The sequence below is a fragment of the Hydra vulgaris genome, chromosome 13 (assembly GCF_038396675.1).
Source record: "Hydra vulgaris chromosome 13, alternate assembly HydraT2T_AEP".
NCBI lineage: Eukaryota > Metazoa > Cnidaria > Hydrozoa > Anthoathecata > Hydridae > Hydra > Hydra vulgaris.
Genome location: NC_088932.1, coordinates 41,682,811 through 41,701,763, shown reverse-complemented (window position 1 = coordinate 41,701,763; position 18,953 = coordinate 41,682,811). Strand labels below are relative to the sequence as shown.

The window sequence follows — 18,953 nt, the reverse complement described above, 5'->3', positions numbered from 1 at the left end:
AACGAGATTGGTTAACGAGATGTAACATAATGTAAAAATTACAATTGGTTACACTTAAAAAAGTTACGAAAAAATAACGATTGAGATGTAACATTGAGAATTGAAATTTAACTTTTTTGCATGACAATGTAACCAATTGAGACAAAGCTAATTTACAATAAATAATAATAATAAAAAAAAAAAAGATGATAGTTCACAATACTGCAATGATTAAACAAACATTTACTGTAGTGATTAAACAAACATTATCAAGTTAATTTAATATTTAATTAAAAATTAGAGAATGTAACCAATTGTAACCGATTGTAATACCAATCGTAACCGATTGAAACATAACGTAACTTTAAAATATTATAGGGGTATTATTACACATTAAAGTATTAGTATTACATTTTAGTTTAAAATGTATTTGGTTTATCTTAAGATTATTTTGTGCTCTTTACTCTAAAGATAAAGCAAGTTTTTTTTTGTTTTTTTTTATAATAATTCTGATTACAAAATTGTCATGTTATTCACAAAATTTATTTTTTGTTGTTAAAGAAAAAAAATGAGTGAACCAATTGACACAAACTGCATGACATTGAATCGTTTTCTACTACAAGATCAACGCAATTTTCCAAATGCATCTGGAGACTTAACTCATCTTTTAAATTCAATTTTAACAGCTGTTAAAGCAATATCATCTGCTGTTCGTAGAGCTGGCATGACTAAAATGTATTTGTTTATAAGTTTTGTAAACTTGTAGTGATGAGTTGAAAATTTTTTTCTTCAATTTCATATTAAAAAAATATATAAAATTTTAATTCGTCCTAAATTATAAAATAATTTAAAATAATTACTTTGAATATGAAAATGTAGCAATTAGTTTTAAGTAAGTATATTCTGTTTGTAATTATTTTCATATAGTTGCAGTTTAACTATTTATTTTAATATGAGAAAAGAGTTTGTTATTTTTTTACTTTAGTGAGGGATTGCTTAATAATATATATATTTTTTAATGTGGTTATAACTTAGGTTTGGAGTGGCTGGTCATGAAAATACAACTGGTGATAAAGTTCAAAAGCTAGATGTTTTATCTAATGAGTTGTTTATAAATATGTTGCGTTCATCGTACACTGTTTGTGCCATGGTTTCTGAAGAAAATGAAAATGTTATTGAGGTTGAAACAGAAAAGCATGGAAAATATATTGTTTACTTTGATCCTTTAGATGGATCCTCCAATATTGACTGCCTTGTATCAATTGGATCAATTTTTGGAATAGCAAAAAAGGTTTGAAGTCTTTGTTAGTTATGCTCTTATTATTTTGGTAAATATATTTTATGAAATCGAAGGGGTATGTTCTCATTTTTTTATGCAATAATTTTACAAGCATACTTTTGAGTAATACTCTTGAGATCATTTTTTTATAGATAATTTTTTATTGTTTTATTAATTTTTTCAATGAAAAAATTTAAAAAGTAAGTTAAAAAAAGTTTATGTTATTCATTATTTATTTGTAAATTCACTAACAGCAACTGCTGTTGATGTTTCACCCCTCACAATTAGAAAAAATAAAGTCAACAATTTTTTGTTGACATAAAATCTTCTTAGGTTTTTGATTTCATGAAGGAATTTAGGATTTAGGTTTCATTTAATTTGATCATGATTATAGTTCATCAAATGCAAATATTTAGCATAGAGTTGATAAAAAAACAAATGCTGAGTTTGCCAACCTTTTTTTTCAAATGTTGATGTTTGCATAAAAATTTAAAAAAAGGAACGGAAGTTTTATCTATTTTAATAAAATGTTCATTTTCCCGTTATTTTTTTTAAATAACGGGAAAATGAACATTTTATTGAAATAGTTATTTTATTGTATTAGAAGTTTTAAAATTTTTTTAAAACTTCTAATACTTCTAATAAGAAAACTTTTTTTAAAAGTTTTTTTTTTCTTTTTATTTTTTTTATTATATTTAGAATTTATTCAAAATGCTTTTTTTTGTTTTTTTATTTTTATTTTAATTATTTTATTTAAAATTGATAATAACAATTAAATCTTTCGTTTCACTGTTGTGTTTTTAAATTGACATAAATTAAAAATAAAAATAAATGTCTATAAAAATGCAGTTAGAAGCAGTTTATAAAAAGATTGGTGACAGTAGACAAAAGAGCTGTGTTTTAAATGTTCAACTAAATGGTGACATTTTTCCTTGAGAGGTCAGCTGCCTTCAAACTTGCTAATATGCCAAGTTATAGGCAGTGCGTGATGCATGGAATATGACTGTAATTTGAAAATTACTAGTGTCAGTTTCCAGTTAAAACTAATCTTTTTTGAGCATGAAAGAACAGTTACAGTAAAAGGATGTGATCTAGCTGAATGACAAGTCATGTAAAATTGACTTTTGGTTAAAGGAACAAAGTATGATAATAGCTCACTTCAGCATCAAACATGCTTGTATTTTTAGAAAAGAGAAAGAGATCTTACAACAATTGGACCAATACTCAAGCTTAGCAACAGGTTTAACAACACTTACATTGTATTTTTAGACCTTGTCTAAAAAATAGTGATTTCTTAAGAAGGACCTGCCCAAATATGACAACTGTATTTCATACGAAAACAAGCAGAAGATTTATGTACATTAATTTTTCTAAACTACTGCAATTCACAAAATCACCACAAAGCCATTTTAATTTTGTTTTAACTTAAAAAAAAATGTAGAAGTTTTATATTCAAATATTATGGGTTGCTTATTTTGTTTGTATTTTTTTTTTTTTTTGCTAAAATTTTTTTTTTTTTTGACATCTTATTTTGTAATTAACTTAATTGTTAGAGGAATTAACTGAAGGTAAGGTATGTAAAGTCGCTAACTGTGTAAAAAAAATGTGTAATGTGTAATGCTTTATCACAAGGCTTGTGAATCCCAGAAGACGTAAACTAGAGGACTGATAATTTTTGCCATTCATTAATATAGGATTATCAATAATATTGTAATTATTTTTTTTGATAATTTCTTTGAGTATAATACTCAATACACAACTAGTCATACGCATTTTTTTTTAATTATGTATGCGGTAGTGGTAGTGTACTTGCCTCATTAGTGAGAGGTTCCAAGTTCAATCCCCGCTATGTCCTTGGTAGTACAACGCTCAACTTGTTTCTCTTCGCAGCGGCCTTGTTTGTCAAGGTTCGTATTTTGAAGTTATAGAGTTGAGAGAGGGTTGTAACCACAGCTAAAGCAGCCTCCTCGACTGTAGTGACCTTAGGGAGGTGAATTGATTTTAAAATATATATATTACTAAAATATATAATATGCAACCCATCGTATACATCTTTTTTGAGTTTTGTACATAAAAATATGTTGTTTTTTTTGTAAATAATTAATGGAACTATGTTTTTACAATAATATAGTTTTTCATTTTAATGAATTTTAAACTGAAAAATAAAAAGATAAAAAAGAAAGATAAATTTTCAGCTCTTTTTTCATTAACTACACACATATGCAAAAAAAAGTTTAACGAGAGGATGGTATATTTGGTTTAAATTTGGTATAAAGTTTAACGAGAGGATGGTATAGTTGGTATATTTAAACATAAAATATAAGACACAAGCTATACAAATATGACAGTTCTTTATTTTATCAAACTGAAATAAAAGTACACCAACAATGAGTTTTGTTGGTGTATTTTTCCTTATAAAAAAGTATGGTTTCTTCCTCAATACTGAATACAATTCTTTTTTTTTCTGTAATCTATCTGGATCTAATTTTTTGCTTCAATATAAATGATTAAAGGTTTCATTGCAAAGCACACTTTTTTGAGTGGAGAAACTAAAAACAAAATAATTAAAAAGTTATTTTTAAAAAAAGGTCAACTAATATTAATCTGAAAAATTAAAACTCAAGTTAAATTAAAACTTAAAATTGTTTAATTATGCTTATAGTTAGGTTAAGGTTGAATATCTTTAAAAGTTTGATATTTTCTAATCTTATTATAATATTAAATGAACTCTTTTACCAAGGGTTAAAATCAAAAGTTAAAGTCCAAAAAATTTTAATTTCAGTACAATTTATTATATAGAATACATTTAGAGGGTGAAAGCAGAGCAAAAGTTGTTTTAATGGCCATCCTAATATATTGTGGGTATACTCGCAAAAAAACTCAAAAATCACTGTTTAGAGAAATCAATCATTTCAGTTTTTTTCCAATTTGAAACTTTTATAATTTTATCCATAGACAGGTAAATCGATTCAATGTTATTTTTTTGCAGTACAAAAATATTCACCCTAACTCTAATAAAATTAAAAATAATAAGTAATTTAAAGGGATCCCAAACCTCCGTGACATGTGTTCATATTATGAATAATTAAAATGATTATTTTAATCATTCATAATATGATTAAAAAAAAAATGTTCAAGCTAAATTTTTTTGATTAAAATAAAATAATAAATGCATACCAAGAAAACTAACTTTTTTGTTTTAATCGAAGCTTGTCTTTTTGTTTTGTTTTAGGTCTAATAGTATTCGTAATGTAATTAATCTACAGACTTGATAGTTTTTTCAAGCAGGTTTTATTCCTATTAGTTTAAGTATATGAGTGATTGATCTTTTTGTTTGTTTACATAATCGATCTTTTAAACAAACAAAAAAATCAATGACATCGTGTACTAAAACTCATAGGAATAAAACGTCCTTGAATAAATGATCAAGTCTGTAGATTGCGGCATATATTATGAAGACTATTTGGCCTACAACAAAACGGAAAAGAAGAGCCTCAATCAAAACAAAAAAGTAAGTATTTCATGGTATGCATTTATTCTTTTGTTTTAATCAAAAAAATTTAGCCCATACGTTGTTTTGTTTTTTATCATTTTCTTTAATTTGAACACAAAATGTCTCTGAGGTTTGGGATCTTTTTAAAGCTTTTAGCCTGAAAAAAATATCTTAATATGTATAATACATTATATTTATATATTATATATAAGATGTTATATAAAATAATAATGAGTTAATGTTAAATGTATTTTCATAACCAGAGAAAAGGTATTTTATTCGACTTGTGTATTTTGCCAGTTTTTAAAGAGTTTTACAGTAAATATTTCAATTTTGATATAAATGGAAAAATAGAAAGCAAAGAAATAATTTTAAATATAAATATTATGCAGGTTAAAACTTTCAATAAGTAAAATTACAAGAAACAAATAAAAATAGCATATTTGATTTAAATTTTTTATAGGTTATAAATATATTATAGGTTAAAAATATAAATTATATAGCCACAATGATGAAGGCTTTCACTGTCAATCTTGAAGAGAAAAATTACATAAATAAAAATCTCGTTCCAGCCAGAATACTGGCTGGAATTTTATTGACATTTGCGGTAAATCCAGTTCTAGCCGGAATTCAAAATTTTCATTATTATATCATCTTACCGCAGAGTTGTATTAGATTCATTTTCAACATGTATGTCCAATAGATGTTCTTAAATCTTTTTTTTATAGTGGCCCTGCAATCATTTTTAAAAATCAATTTTAGTTTACTTAATGGTAGTTTACCTTCTGTAACAGGTACTAGATGAAGCTAAAACAACGGCTTTAGAGCAGGGATAATTTCCTGTGGTCGTTTTGCAATTAGTTTTATAGCAACAATCTGAGCTGAGAGTCTGGTGTAGAAAAACTTGTAAAGCAAAATCCTCTATCTAGCGGGACTGCAGCTAAAAGCTAAAAGATCTTTGATTTTTATTTATTTATTACAATAATCAATGAAAGACATAAAAAGTTTAATAATGGAAGGACCAGTTTTTCATATGTTGACAATTGACATTGCTGCAGCCGCATCATAAACATACTTTTAAAAGGGTTTACTGAAACTACATCATGAGCTAATTTATTCCAACAGTTTGCAACACAGTTTTTATTAAAGTGCTGTTAGAATATGACTAAAATTATTTTTATTTTTATTTTCATTCCCCGTGTTATAAAAAGAGGAAAATTATGTTTAATAGTAGCTTTTGAGACCCAATTGAGTGATTTGGGGCGTGGCATTTTTAAAAAATTAGCACTTGCAATTGGCTTTTTTTTTTATTCTTGCACAAAAACTTCACAATATATGTATACATATATATATGTATGTATTATTTATGTATATATATATATATATATATATATATATATATATATATATATATATATATGTATATATATATATATATATATATTATATATATATATATATATATATATATATATATATATATATATTTATATATATATATATATATAGTTTATATAATTTTTATTTAGACTGGGAGTGATCCTGTTACAGATAAAGATATATTACAGCCAGGAAGAAATTTTGTAGCATCTGGCTATGCTTTATATGGAAGTGCAACAATGGTTGTCTTGACAACTGGAAATGGTGTTAATGGCTTTACTCTAGACCCTGTAACTTGAGTATTTATATATATATATATATATATATATATATATATATATATATATTTTAATTATTATATTTGATTAATTTAAATTTCTTTCTCATTTTTTTATTTTTATATATTTTCAATGTAATCAAAAGTTAAATTTTTTTTCTAAAAATACTTTTTTTGAAAATGAGAGATTCTATAAAATTTAAATCTTTAACATTTTATAATTTGATATTGGCATTTTTATACAGGTAGGTTAGATTCTCTTGTCTAACTATGGGCTTAGCATCCTTTTTTGTGTTTTGTTTTGTAATCAGCCTAAAGGGTTCATATCATGTCTAACCATGCGGTAGTGGTTAGAGCGCTCGCTCTGTAAGCGAGAGGTTCGGAGTTCGACTCCCACCACGTCCCTGGAAGTACCGCGCTCAACTTAGTTTTTCCGCGCAGCGGCCTTGCTCGGCAAGGTTTGTGTTTCGGAGTTAAACAGTTGAGAGAGGGTTGCACCACGAATAATAACTAAAAAATAAAAAACACAAAAAAATGAGTAGCCTCCTCGACTGTAGTGGCCCCCTCGGGCCTTGGAGAGGCGAATAATCTAAAAAAAAAAAAAAAAAAAAACCAGCAGGCATATGTCACCCTATGTTTTATATTATGCTGACTTTTATATATGATAATGGGTTTATGAAAATTAGTATAACCTGAAAGTTTGAGTATCCAACTCCTTATAGTTTTTGACTTCTATACAGGTAGGTTAGATTTTCTTGTCTAGCAACAGCCTTAGCAACTTTTTTTTTTGTTCTTATTAGCCTAAATGGTTCATTGCATGTCAAATTAGCAGGCACATGTCACTCTATGTTTTAAATTTTGCTGATTTTATATGTTAAAGGGCTTATGAAAATTAGTAAAACTTGAAAGTTAAAGTATCCAACTGCTTAATGTTCTAAAGCTTTTAGTTTTCCTGACTTATTTTAACCCAGCATTTTTTGCAGCATGATTTTAAAACATGCTGCAAAAAGAAGCATGATTTAAAATCAAGCAGTCATTAAATAGCAACTTTTAAAAAAGGAAATAAGATAAAATTTAATTTAAAAAAGGGGATGACCTGAAATTTGGTGTTACTATAATACATTTTTATATGTAACTATATCCCAAAATTTTAATGTTTTTTTTTTTTTTTTTTTCCAGATCTCAAAAAAATTAAATTTAAAAAATTGAATTTTAAAAATATTTTAAAAGTATTTTTATCACTGAAAACCACTGAAAGTTTTTTTTCTTAAAGGAGGTTGTATAATTCATTTTATAACACTTATTTTCTAATATATTGCATACAAAATTATATATTTTTATTAATTGTATTATAGATGTTTAAGCAAAAAATTAAATTTCAGAATAACTCCAATTATTAATTGTTAGTTATTCTTTCCTTCCTGTTGCCTGAGTGTTTCAGCATCCCAATATTTTTTCTTTACTTTTCAAAATAGGCCAATTCTTTAATATATATATATATATATATATATATATATATATATATATATATATATATATATATATATATATATATATATATATATATATATATATATATATATATATATATATGTATATATATATATATATATATATATATATATATATATATATATATATATATATATATATATATATATATATATATATATATATATTAGAGATGTGTCAAAACCAGTTTATGCCGAGTCCCCGATTCCAGGTACTTGCAAGAAAAAACCGGGTAAAATAAAAAGGAGTAAACCTCTCGACTGTATTGTGAATAAAATAAAAAAATACTGTAAGTGAGAAACGTCTATATTGAGTAAATTGGTGGTTAATGATTCTAAAACAGTTTATTGGTAGAAGTTAAAACTAAAAGCAATCCTTTTAATAATATTTAGACACAATTTAAACATATAGTTACAGCATTAAGGTATATTAAGGTAAATGTATATTAAAAGTTTCTTTTAAGGTGCCGGGTACTGCAAAAAAATGGCCAATTCCGGGTACTCAGGAAAACAGCCTATATATATATATATATATATATATATATATATATATATATATATATATATATATATATATATATATATATATATATATATATATATATATATATATATATATATATATAGGCCTTGTTTTAAATTAAAAAAAACGACTCAGCACATTAGCTTGTTGTGATTTTGATATATCAAAATCACAACAAGCTAATGTGCTGAGTCCAATGTAATGAGCCCAACCAAACCCTCAGTCGATGTAGCAGCACTCCCTTGCGGGTCAGGCTAAAAGACAGTAGGTGTAGCAGCACTCCGTTGCGAGTCAGGCTATTTGTCAGTCGATATAGCAGCACTCCCTTGCGAGTCAGGCTACTTGTCAGTCGATGTAGCAGCACTCCCTTGTGAGTCAGGCTATAAGATAGACGATGTAGCAACACTCCGCGCATGATTTACAGTAAAAAAAATTAAAATAAAAACATTTTATTAAAAAAAATAAAAATAAAAACATTGTTTATATTTTTTAAACATTCAGAATGTCTTAAAAACATTCAGAATGTTTTTAAAAACGTTCTGGTCAATTAAATTTGCGTTTTTGTGGTTTTTTTAAAAAACGATTAATTTGTAATTAAATTAAAAGTTTTGACTTTCGTCCAACACGCAAATGTTGGACGAAAGTCAAAAGTAATTAAAAGTGATGTATGTGTTGGCGTAAGAATCACTTTTTCCTTCTGCGCTTCCCAAATGCAACAAACTATAGAACTGTATATATATATATATATATATATATATATATATATATATATATATATATATATATATATATATATATATATATATATATATATATATATATATATAAATGAAGGTTTATCAAAATATCATTATGTGTAGAACCTTTTTGTTAACAGTTAAAAAGTCAGTAGTAGAACGAGTCAAATTTATATTGATGGTCTGAGAATAAGTTGTTGGACTCAACATGATATATTAAAAGTTTGTTTAACATAACTTTCACAACATTTTATCATCTTGTCTAAAATCTATCTACTCTGTCTTCTTTAAATTGGTTTGTGTAATTATTCTTTTCTCTGTGTCCCTTGTGTCAATTAGTATTTAGTAATATTGTGTCTAAAAGTATTATTAAGACTTATTATGGCTTGTTGACAATAACAACAAAAAAACCAGCATCAATATCGAAGTTTTCTCTAAATTTTTAGGTTTTAAATTGTGCTACATATCAGTATTGGGTGTGTGCAAAAATTAGTCAAGAAAGTAACTAATTTTTACACACAGCCAATATAAACTAAATCTAAACAAAATAATAATGCAGATAAAATAATGCAATAAAATACAAAGTTGTTAAAATACAGATAAAATACAAGGTTGTTAAAAAAGGCATATAAACCACTACTGCATTTGAATTAAAGCTTAATAAAGTTTTTATACTTAAAAAGTGTTGTTCTTCACATCAAAATTATTTTTTAATAAATAAATTTATTAAGGTTTTGTTTTTTACTGTGAGGCCTTCAAAAATAAAAGAATATTGCTAAATCTTTTATGCCAGTAACAAGTATTATTGTAAAATATAAAACTGGGACCTCTGTTCCCTTTTCTCTCCTCTCCTTTACCCAACATTGACAACACACTACTACAATATTGTTCGTGTATTTATAAGTTCAGAAAATATATTTTCTTTAAAGTGAAATTTCATAAGTTGGAAAAACACCTTATTCCTCCATTCTTGAACCCACTCTGCACCCTTCCACTGTGCACTATGCATTGCTAAGCAGAAATAAGACTTTACTTACATTTCTTAATTTTTTCAATTTTAAATTTTTAAATATTATTTTACAGAATTAGGTTTTTAGTTCCTAATTGAAAAAAAGTTGTTTAAAATTTTTTATTCTTTATTTTTTAAAAGGGGAAATTTCAAGTATTAAAAAAAAAAAAAATTTAATAAATTTTTGAATTGCTTTTGATAAAATCCAAACTTCTGCATTACCCTAATCTATTTTCAACCTAATGATATAATTAATTAAAAACCAAGTAAAGCCAAAGGTAGCCAGTTTTTATTATGTTACAAATCATCATAAAAAAATGTTCTGGGTACTTCTGTAGTAAGATACTTCAATTCAATTTTACTGGTGTTAACTGTATTAAGAACTGATTCAGATTATTCTCCTAAAACCTTTGTTATTTATTGTAATAAAAAACACGCTTTTATGTTCAATAGTAAAAACAATCGCTTTACAACACTTTATTACCGGTAAACTAAATTAATCTGGCTAAGAAGAAAAAAACTTTTTGATCTATGACATTTTGAAACCACTAACCATTTTTGAGTTGTAAAAATATTTTGATGGTTTTTATTTTTAATATGATGATGATTGTGAAAATGACATAAAATTTAAATTCATATATTTTAAGTTCTATTTTATTCAAGTTATTATTTGTTTTAGACAATCGGTGAATTTCTTTTGACTGAACCTAAAATGACCATAAAGCCAAGAGGAAAGATTTACAGTTTAAATGAAGGATATTCTGCTGAATTTGATGAGCCATTAAAAAACTATTTACAGTCCATTAAATATCCCAAGGTATAGTTTTTTTATTTAGATAATCCAATAATATTTGTATTGAATTTTTCTGACAACTTCATTTGATTTAATTAATTAATCTTTCATTATAAAATTTATACTTTAAATTTAATTTCAACATGAAATATATACTATTGCACATGTTTTTTTAAAAAGTAAACCAATATTTGTTAGGGTTCTAAAAGTAAACATTTAACTTGACAGTACAGCCAGCGCTTTCGTGCTCACCTACACACTTGCAAAAACATTAGCAAGCGCATAAAAAAGCACTAACCAAAAAGATAAAAGTGAATTGTTTTAAATTGCAAAAAGACTTTTTGATCATTTGTTGAACTTTTATGAAATGTTGTCTTTTTTGCCAGTTTTTTTTTTTAAAGTTATTTTTTCTAGTATTTATTCAAAGCATTCTTTTGGCTATTTTTATTTTAATTTAAATAGCAGGAAAAAATGAATTCTTTAAATCACGCTGGCTAACTTAAAAATGACCATCCTACCAGTGCACAAATATTTGTGATGGTTTGTTTTTATTTTTAATAACCAGCTGACGATTGTTAAAATTTTTTGTGCGCTAGCATTAAATTTTAAATGGAGAAGACTGTTAATGGTATGAATTTTCAAAATGGCATTAGAGAAAGTTTTTATCAAATATTTACAACTGGATGTTCTTCAGAATGTTAGCCTGTTTTGCAGAACAGTAGCAGTTAAACTCATTTTAAAAAGTTAAGTGTCATGCTATCACCGTCGTCAATGACGACATGAAAATTTTATTTAGTTTCTTATCTAATTATAAGGATTTGTGTCAGTAGGTAGTTTTGTCTTTGCAAAAAAAGACGATTGCAAAACATATTAATTAAATTTTAAAGCTGATGTGAATACAATGTTTATCATTTGCTTTTTAAGCTTTTTTAAGAGGCAATTATTGGTAGTTTTTTAAATGGGCCAGAATTCACTTTTATTAGACAAAACTAATAACTTGTCATATAATTCCTTAATAATTTTTAAAATACATAATTTTGAAGTTAGTTTTTAGAAAAAAGCAAACAGTTACAAATTAAGGTATAAAAGAAAAAAAAGGATACACAAGATCTAATTTATTATCTGTATTTTCGGCAAAAGTTCCTTTGAACAAAATTTTTGACCTACCCAGTAGTATTGCTCCCCCCCCCCCTCCCCTAATATAATTTTTGTTCCTATGGTCCTAGTACTATAGATTTTTTATTTGGTTGATAGTGACACCTGAAATGTCTGGCAATATTTCATTTTGCATAGTTACTAGCTTAAGTAACTTTTCTAAAAAATCAATGTTATAAACTAGACTAATATTAATGTGGCAGTCTGATTAAAAATTATTTTAAGCATTTAAAAACTTTAACACATTCCTAATTACTAATTTTAAGTATTTTTATGCAGTTCCAGGGCTCTATTTTATATTTCATGAAACTACTACATAATCATATAAAAAGGTACATAAAGCTTGAACCTTTTTGTGTATATATATAAATTTTGATTTAAAATTATTTTTCGAACCAAAACTCACATATTCTGATAATTGTAAAACAGCTTTAGCTTCTTTTTCTTGACCATCTTGGCGCAAACTACAACCTGCAAACAATAGTTCTTAAGATAAATATGATGCAACTAATGGCGTCAGTCTTCTTTTCTTTGTTTTACTACTTAAAGTATCAAAATTAACCTGGGGCCTTCCAGGTACTACAGTTGGATAAGACCAGAGTTTTCTTTATCAATGGAAGCAGTTAGTATAATTTTCTTATTATCAATTACAAATTAAACTGATGTTGGTTCATTTTGTAGCCATTGTTTGTTATTCTCTTCGAAATGAATTTTAGAGTTTTTGCATATATACCTTTGTCAAAGATGCCTTATGAAATTAGACAGGTTACTATTTACAGTTAATGCTGTTTACAACTGTCAAAAACCTGGAATCTGTACAAAATCTTATAAATAGGTATTTTAAGATGTATTAATAATAAAACAAGTTTGTAACACTAATCTAGTCTTGCTGAGACCCAATTTTTGCATAACCATTTAGAATAAAATACATATAATGTTTTTGCCACGTAAAATTGGATACATCATTTAACTTTTAAAAATCTTTATTAAAGACCAGGCGGACATCCGCGGATTATAAACCAAATTTATATTGATAATATACATATTGAACAATGTATTTCAAGTCTCAAGTTACTGGACCACTTTGGACCGTAAAATTATATGACTATATAATTGGAATTTCAGTTAAAAAAAGTACTTCAAATCATTTGAAATCATTTTATTTGACATAACTTATGTACTAAATAATATTGTAATAGCTCATTTGAAAGATTATACTTGATTTTATTAAATTATGCAATAAAAAGATGATACTTGATTTTATTAAATTATGCAATAAAAAGATGATACTTGATTTTATTAAATTATGCAATAAAAAGATGATACTTGATTTTATTAAATTATGCAATAAAAAGATGATACTTGATTTTATTAAATTATGCAATAAAAAGATGATACTTGATTTTATTAAATTATGCAATAAAAAGATGATACTTGATTTTATTAAATTATGCAATAAAAAGATGATACTTGATTTTATTAAATTATGCAATAAAAAGATGATACTTGATTTTATTAAATTATGCAATAAAAGAAAGGCTTTAAAGTTAACATCTATTCCATGGTTGTTAGTAATACAAAATATTTTTAATTTAAAAAAAAATTAAATAAATAAAAAAAAAAAAAGCTTTTTATTCTACAACTTTGAAGCATACGTCATGATAATTATACAAAAATATATACATTTTATAAAAGCTGAATGTTTAAGCTATAAAATAGTATATAATAATCTAATTTTTGAAAATGTATTTTTTTTACTTTTGTCGCCACCTGGCTTACTGTGGGTTGGTTATTTATAAGTTTATTGTTTTTTATGTTGTTTCTAGCCATATTATTAGGAATATTCTTATTAAGAATATTGTGGCCATTTTCAACGAGTTTGCCTGATTGAAAGTCAATGTTAAAAGTGTTTTTAAAAGCACTTTTTTTTTTGTAGGACTTAAAATTTCTTTTGAATACACCCTTAATAATATAAGAGTAAAGATATGGTTAAGTTGAACAATAGTTATTGCTTTCTTTTGATGTGTTTAAAATTTGTAAGGAAATACTTTGTTTTAAATGGTTTTTGAGTTCAGTTATTATGACAAAATTTTGTTTATTTAGAGTGTTTTAAAATGTTTGTTGTTTTTACATTAAATCAATGCAAGTGTGACAATCAGCTACATATTTTTTTCAACTTTTCAGAGATTATTCAAATATAGGTTTTCATGTATTTTAAGTTATTCATTTTCAACTTTTCAGAGGTTATTCAAATATAGGTTTTCATGTATTTTAAGTAATTTGATTTCAACTTTTCAGAGGTTATTCAAATATAGGTTTTCATGTATTTTAAGTAAATATAGGTTTTCATGTATTTTCAACTTTTCAGAGGTTATTCAAATATAGGTTTTTAAGTATTAACTTCTAAGTTATTCAGTATTACTTTTATTTTATTTATTTGAAGTTATTAAAGTATTACTTTTAAATTATTCAGGGTTTAGATGATTTTCAAAATTATATTATTTACATGTTTGTAAACTATATTATGAGCAGCAAAAAAACCTGTAAGATTAAAGAAGAGGCAAAAATGCTAGGTAATCAAAATTTTTTATTTTTGGTATACCAATCAAATAAAAAGTCATATAGAAAAATTGAGAAAACACAAAAAAATTTCAAGTTGCTTAAATTATTGCAAAGAATGAGTTGCAATTTACAAAGTTAAGTATACAAGAATAATTACGGTTGAGAATATGCTTGATGTTGCAGTGCAATGTTTTGCAGTGGGAGGTACGTATTGTACCAAAGTGCGGTGGTAGGCACCTATTATACTACATAATGTACTATTTATAAACTTTTTAGATGAAGGTTTAAAAATTGTTAATTGCTAAATTGTAGATTTGCTAAAGCTAAATAGGGCATAATGTGTGAAAGATCAGGTGATTTGAACAACATTCGAAGTATTTTTTTTTTGTTTTAGTTTTTTATGTTTTAGGCCACTACGCTACATCAAATCACCCAGTCTATTGAACTATGTGTTTCTTTTTGTTTCATAAATAGGAAACAAATGTTTCCTATTTATGAATTTGGGGTCCCGAAATCCCAAAACTTTCCCGAGTAAAAAAATTAGATCTAAATGAAGCAAATAATGAATAGCTTATTTGAATTTCTAGATTGTTTTTTCTTTATATATAACACATGTTGTTGATCGTTTATGGAGGTTCTTTCTGATGTTTACATAATTTGTTTCATCCAAAAATAGTTTGTCAAAAATCACTTGAGCGATAAAACATTTTAACAGACCTCCTACATCTTTAGGTAAAGCCTTACTTTTAAAAACTGAGAAATAACTAACAATACTTTTTTGTTAAAAATCTATCTACCTTTCTTTGTCTAATATGCAAAGTTGTCATGTATATTTAATATTGATTAACTAAGATGTGGGAAGTTCAACAGTGTGAATTGGAAGTAGTGTACTCCAAAGTGTAGTGGGAGATGCCAGTGTTTTTTTAGTTAAGCATTAGATCTTTTGATCTAATGAATAACTAGAAAAACATAATGATGATGTTATTTTTTAAGGATGGAAAATCCCCTTATGGCTCAAGATACATTGGGTCTATGGTTGCAGACATGCATCGAACCATCAAATATGGAGGCATATTCATGTACCCAGCAAACAAATCTGCTCCAGAAGGAAAGGTGAGTCTTGTTGTTAATTTTTATATTAAATAATTTTTGTAAAATGCTGTTAACAATACTTTACATATAATTACTAAGTTGGTTTTTAAAAACTAGGCTGATTTTAAAATCAAAACGGGCAAGTTCAAAGTGAATATTCCCAGGGAAATCCCAAAATAAGTCTATTTTGGAATAATTTATCACGTCTTGATTTTTTGAAATTTTATATATATATAAAGAGATTTTTAAAAACGAAATTTAACACTATTTAAAATATAACAAAAAACTTTACGTTTTTTATTTTTTTATTCCATGCCGCATTTTTATAGAAAAAAAAAGCATTTGATTAGTTGATTTTTTGAATAATTTAAATCACAAGTATATATTCCGGTCTGTAAATTTTTCTAAATCAGAGTAAAAATATGAGACAACAAGGCTCTGGTTTTACAACAGCATTTTTTAATCATAATAAACAAATTATAATTCCCAAGTCTTAACAGCAAAGTTGCTGTTTTTAATGAGTAAGTTTAATGAATAATTTTACCATAAACAAAGTCATTATTGAACACATATATCAGCACTTGATTGGTACTCAAAAAGAACACAAAAGAACGTACAATAGTTTATTATTGGAAAAAAAAAGAATACAAAAAGGTTCCTAGCTGGCATACAATTTGTTATAATTTTATTAAGCATTAAACATTTTATATGTATCAAGATTTTATTTTAAAAGTTGTTTGACATGTTCTGTTTAATCAATAACCTCTCTGAGCAAAATATATCTATTTATCTTATGCTAAAAACGCAACCTGCTGGTACACTTGAAGCTGTAATTTGAAGAATATGTTTTGCAAGTTTACTTAAAAATGGAACGTTGACCTCTTTGCTTGCCCACCAAATTTATGGGTTTTCATTCATTGATGTATATTTTCTTAAATTTCTAAATTTTGAGATTTCATTTATTAAATTTACAGGTTGGAGCAATAGCGCTTTCATCGCCAAAATCTATTTCCTTGAAGCTTCAGCTTCAGTGGTTTGCTTCTCTAGTTGTTTAGTAGATAGTGTAGCACTTTCAACAACAAAATGTCTCTGGTTAAAATTTTTCTTTAAAATTATAACTATTTAACTCATTATTTTCCGAAGGCAAATTCTGAAAAAAGAAGTTTTTATTATCTTACTCAAAGAAATGAGAAAATGAACTTACATTTTTTCTAATGATCAATGCAGCTTTTTTTAATGATTCTAATGATCCTAAGTCTTTTGATTTCTCAAATTATGTACGTTTAAAGGTTTTTATGAGAGCATTTTGAATTCTTTACTAATATTTTTATCTTTCAAAAATCTTTCTCTTAAATTATTTTTCAAAACCAATTTCATATCTATTAAATATTGGATCTTCATCATCTGCCATATGCCATAAGAGTTTGGTTAGCATCAAGTAAATCATTGAAATCCCAGCAATACAAGAAAGAGCCAACGCAATTTCCTTTGCAATGCGCATGAAATTTACTACTTTATTAACGTTATCAATAGTTGTATTTCGTCTTCTTTAAATATATTTTATCCGCATTTGTGCTTTGTTTTTTAAAGGGAAATACTTTTTACTAAATTTTACAGAAATAAGGTGTAGGGTGTTTAATTTAAAATCTTTTAGTGGAACTAACAAGAATCATTTTGTATCGAAGTAACAATCTAAGTCGATACGATATTATATCAAATTCAATCGATACGATATATCAAATTATCACTATATCGTTGCATCCCTAATATATTAGGTGTTATTACGTACTATATACACTATATAATAGTTATATACAATTTATACTAAATTTGTCATATACTAGCGTTTTTTGTCTCTACATGCCAATGTTAATATGAAGGGGTTTTTTTTGATTTTGTTTTCTGTTATTTATTAAAATGAATATTTTTCTTCCATAGTTGCGTCTTCTATATGAATGTAGTCCAATGGCTCATATTGTTGAGCAAGCAGGAGGCGTAGCTTCTGACGGTAAACAAAGCATACTAGATATTGTACCTCGTAGTTATCATTGCAGGTCGCCGATTTTTATTGGTTCTAAAGAAGATGTCTATGATTTTTTATCGTTTGTTAAATAAATTATCGTCAATGTAAATTATAGTTTTTATTTGATTTTGTTAAAATTTATTATATTATATCTGTTTTGATTAAGATTATATCTGCTTTATTCAAAGTTTTTTAAATTGTATTAAATCCTTTAACAGTAGCTGGTAGACACCCTTGTGGAAATTATTTGGACGGAATAGAAAAGATCGGCGGAATCAAAATACATTTTCAAAACCATTTTTCTTTCTTCAATTAAAACTTAAATTTTGAAAATATTTCGCCATCTAAATAATATTATAGGGGGTTTAATAAGCTTGTTCAGAATTTTTAAGCATCCAAGATTGAGTTATATATATATATTCAATTTATATATATGAACTTAATATATACTTTCATAAATGGTGCGCACATAAAATTTTCAATATTAATACTAATTCCAAATAAAAATGTTAAAAAAATTGGCCTAATCGTAGCTTGGGGACAATATTATTGTTAAGCTAGGATCCCCCTCTCCTAAACGTGGTTTCAATTCAAAAAATTGATTGTTTTTTTCATGTGTTAAACTAGTCTAAATTAAACGAACGATTTGAAATAAAAAAAAAAATTTCAATAAAAGGTTATTAATATATATATAGTTTTTTGGAAGCATATATAAAATTTGTCGATACATTTTTTTTGTTTAATATGAAACGAACGTAATGAGGATCTTTTTGCTGAGGTTTTCATTGATTTTTTACATAACAAGTTTTTAAAAATGGATTTTAAATTATATTTTCTACAAAAAGAGAAGAAACCACAAAAAATTACTTAATCATTTTAATCAAAATTACTATATACTAAATTAGTAAGGTTTTGTTACAACTGGGTACCTTGTAACCATTTTCCCAGAACTGACTAAAATTATAATGAACTAATTCTGAGGTTTGCTGCAACAGCCTAATCCGTTGTTTAGATAATTACTTGATATTATTTTTAAAAACTCTTTTGCTTGTTTAACTAAAGCGTGTATGTGACACTCTTAATCCGAGTTAGGGTAGGCTTTTTGATACTATTTAAATCTAATTTCAAAGTTGGGTTTTA

General features: G+C 25.9%; 1 protein-coding gene across 1 annotated transcript; it reads left to right on the top strand.

Moving 5' to 3' along the window:
* Nucleotides 1-506: 506 nt before the first annotated feature.
* Nucleotides 507-18,000, top strand: LOC100206681 (fructose-1,6-bisphosphatase 1). Its single transcript, XM_065816500.1, has 6 exons — nt 507-714; nt 1,015-1,270; nt 6,281-6,421; nt 10,868-11,005; nt 15,692-15,811; nt 17,729-18,000. The coding sequence occupies exons 1-6, from the start codon at nt 548-550 to the stop codon at nt 17,903-17,905; spliced, it is 999 nt and encodes a 332-aa protein (XP_065672572.1). The 5' UTR covers nt 507-547; the 3' UTR covers nt 17,906-18,000.
* Nucleotides 18,001-18,953: the final 953 nt, after the last annotated feature.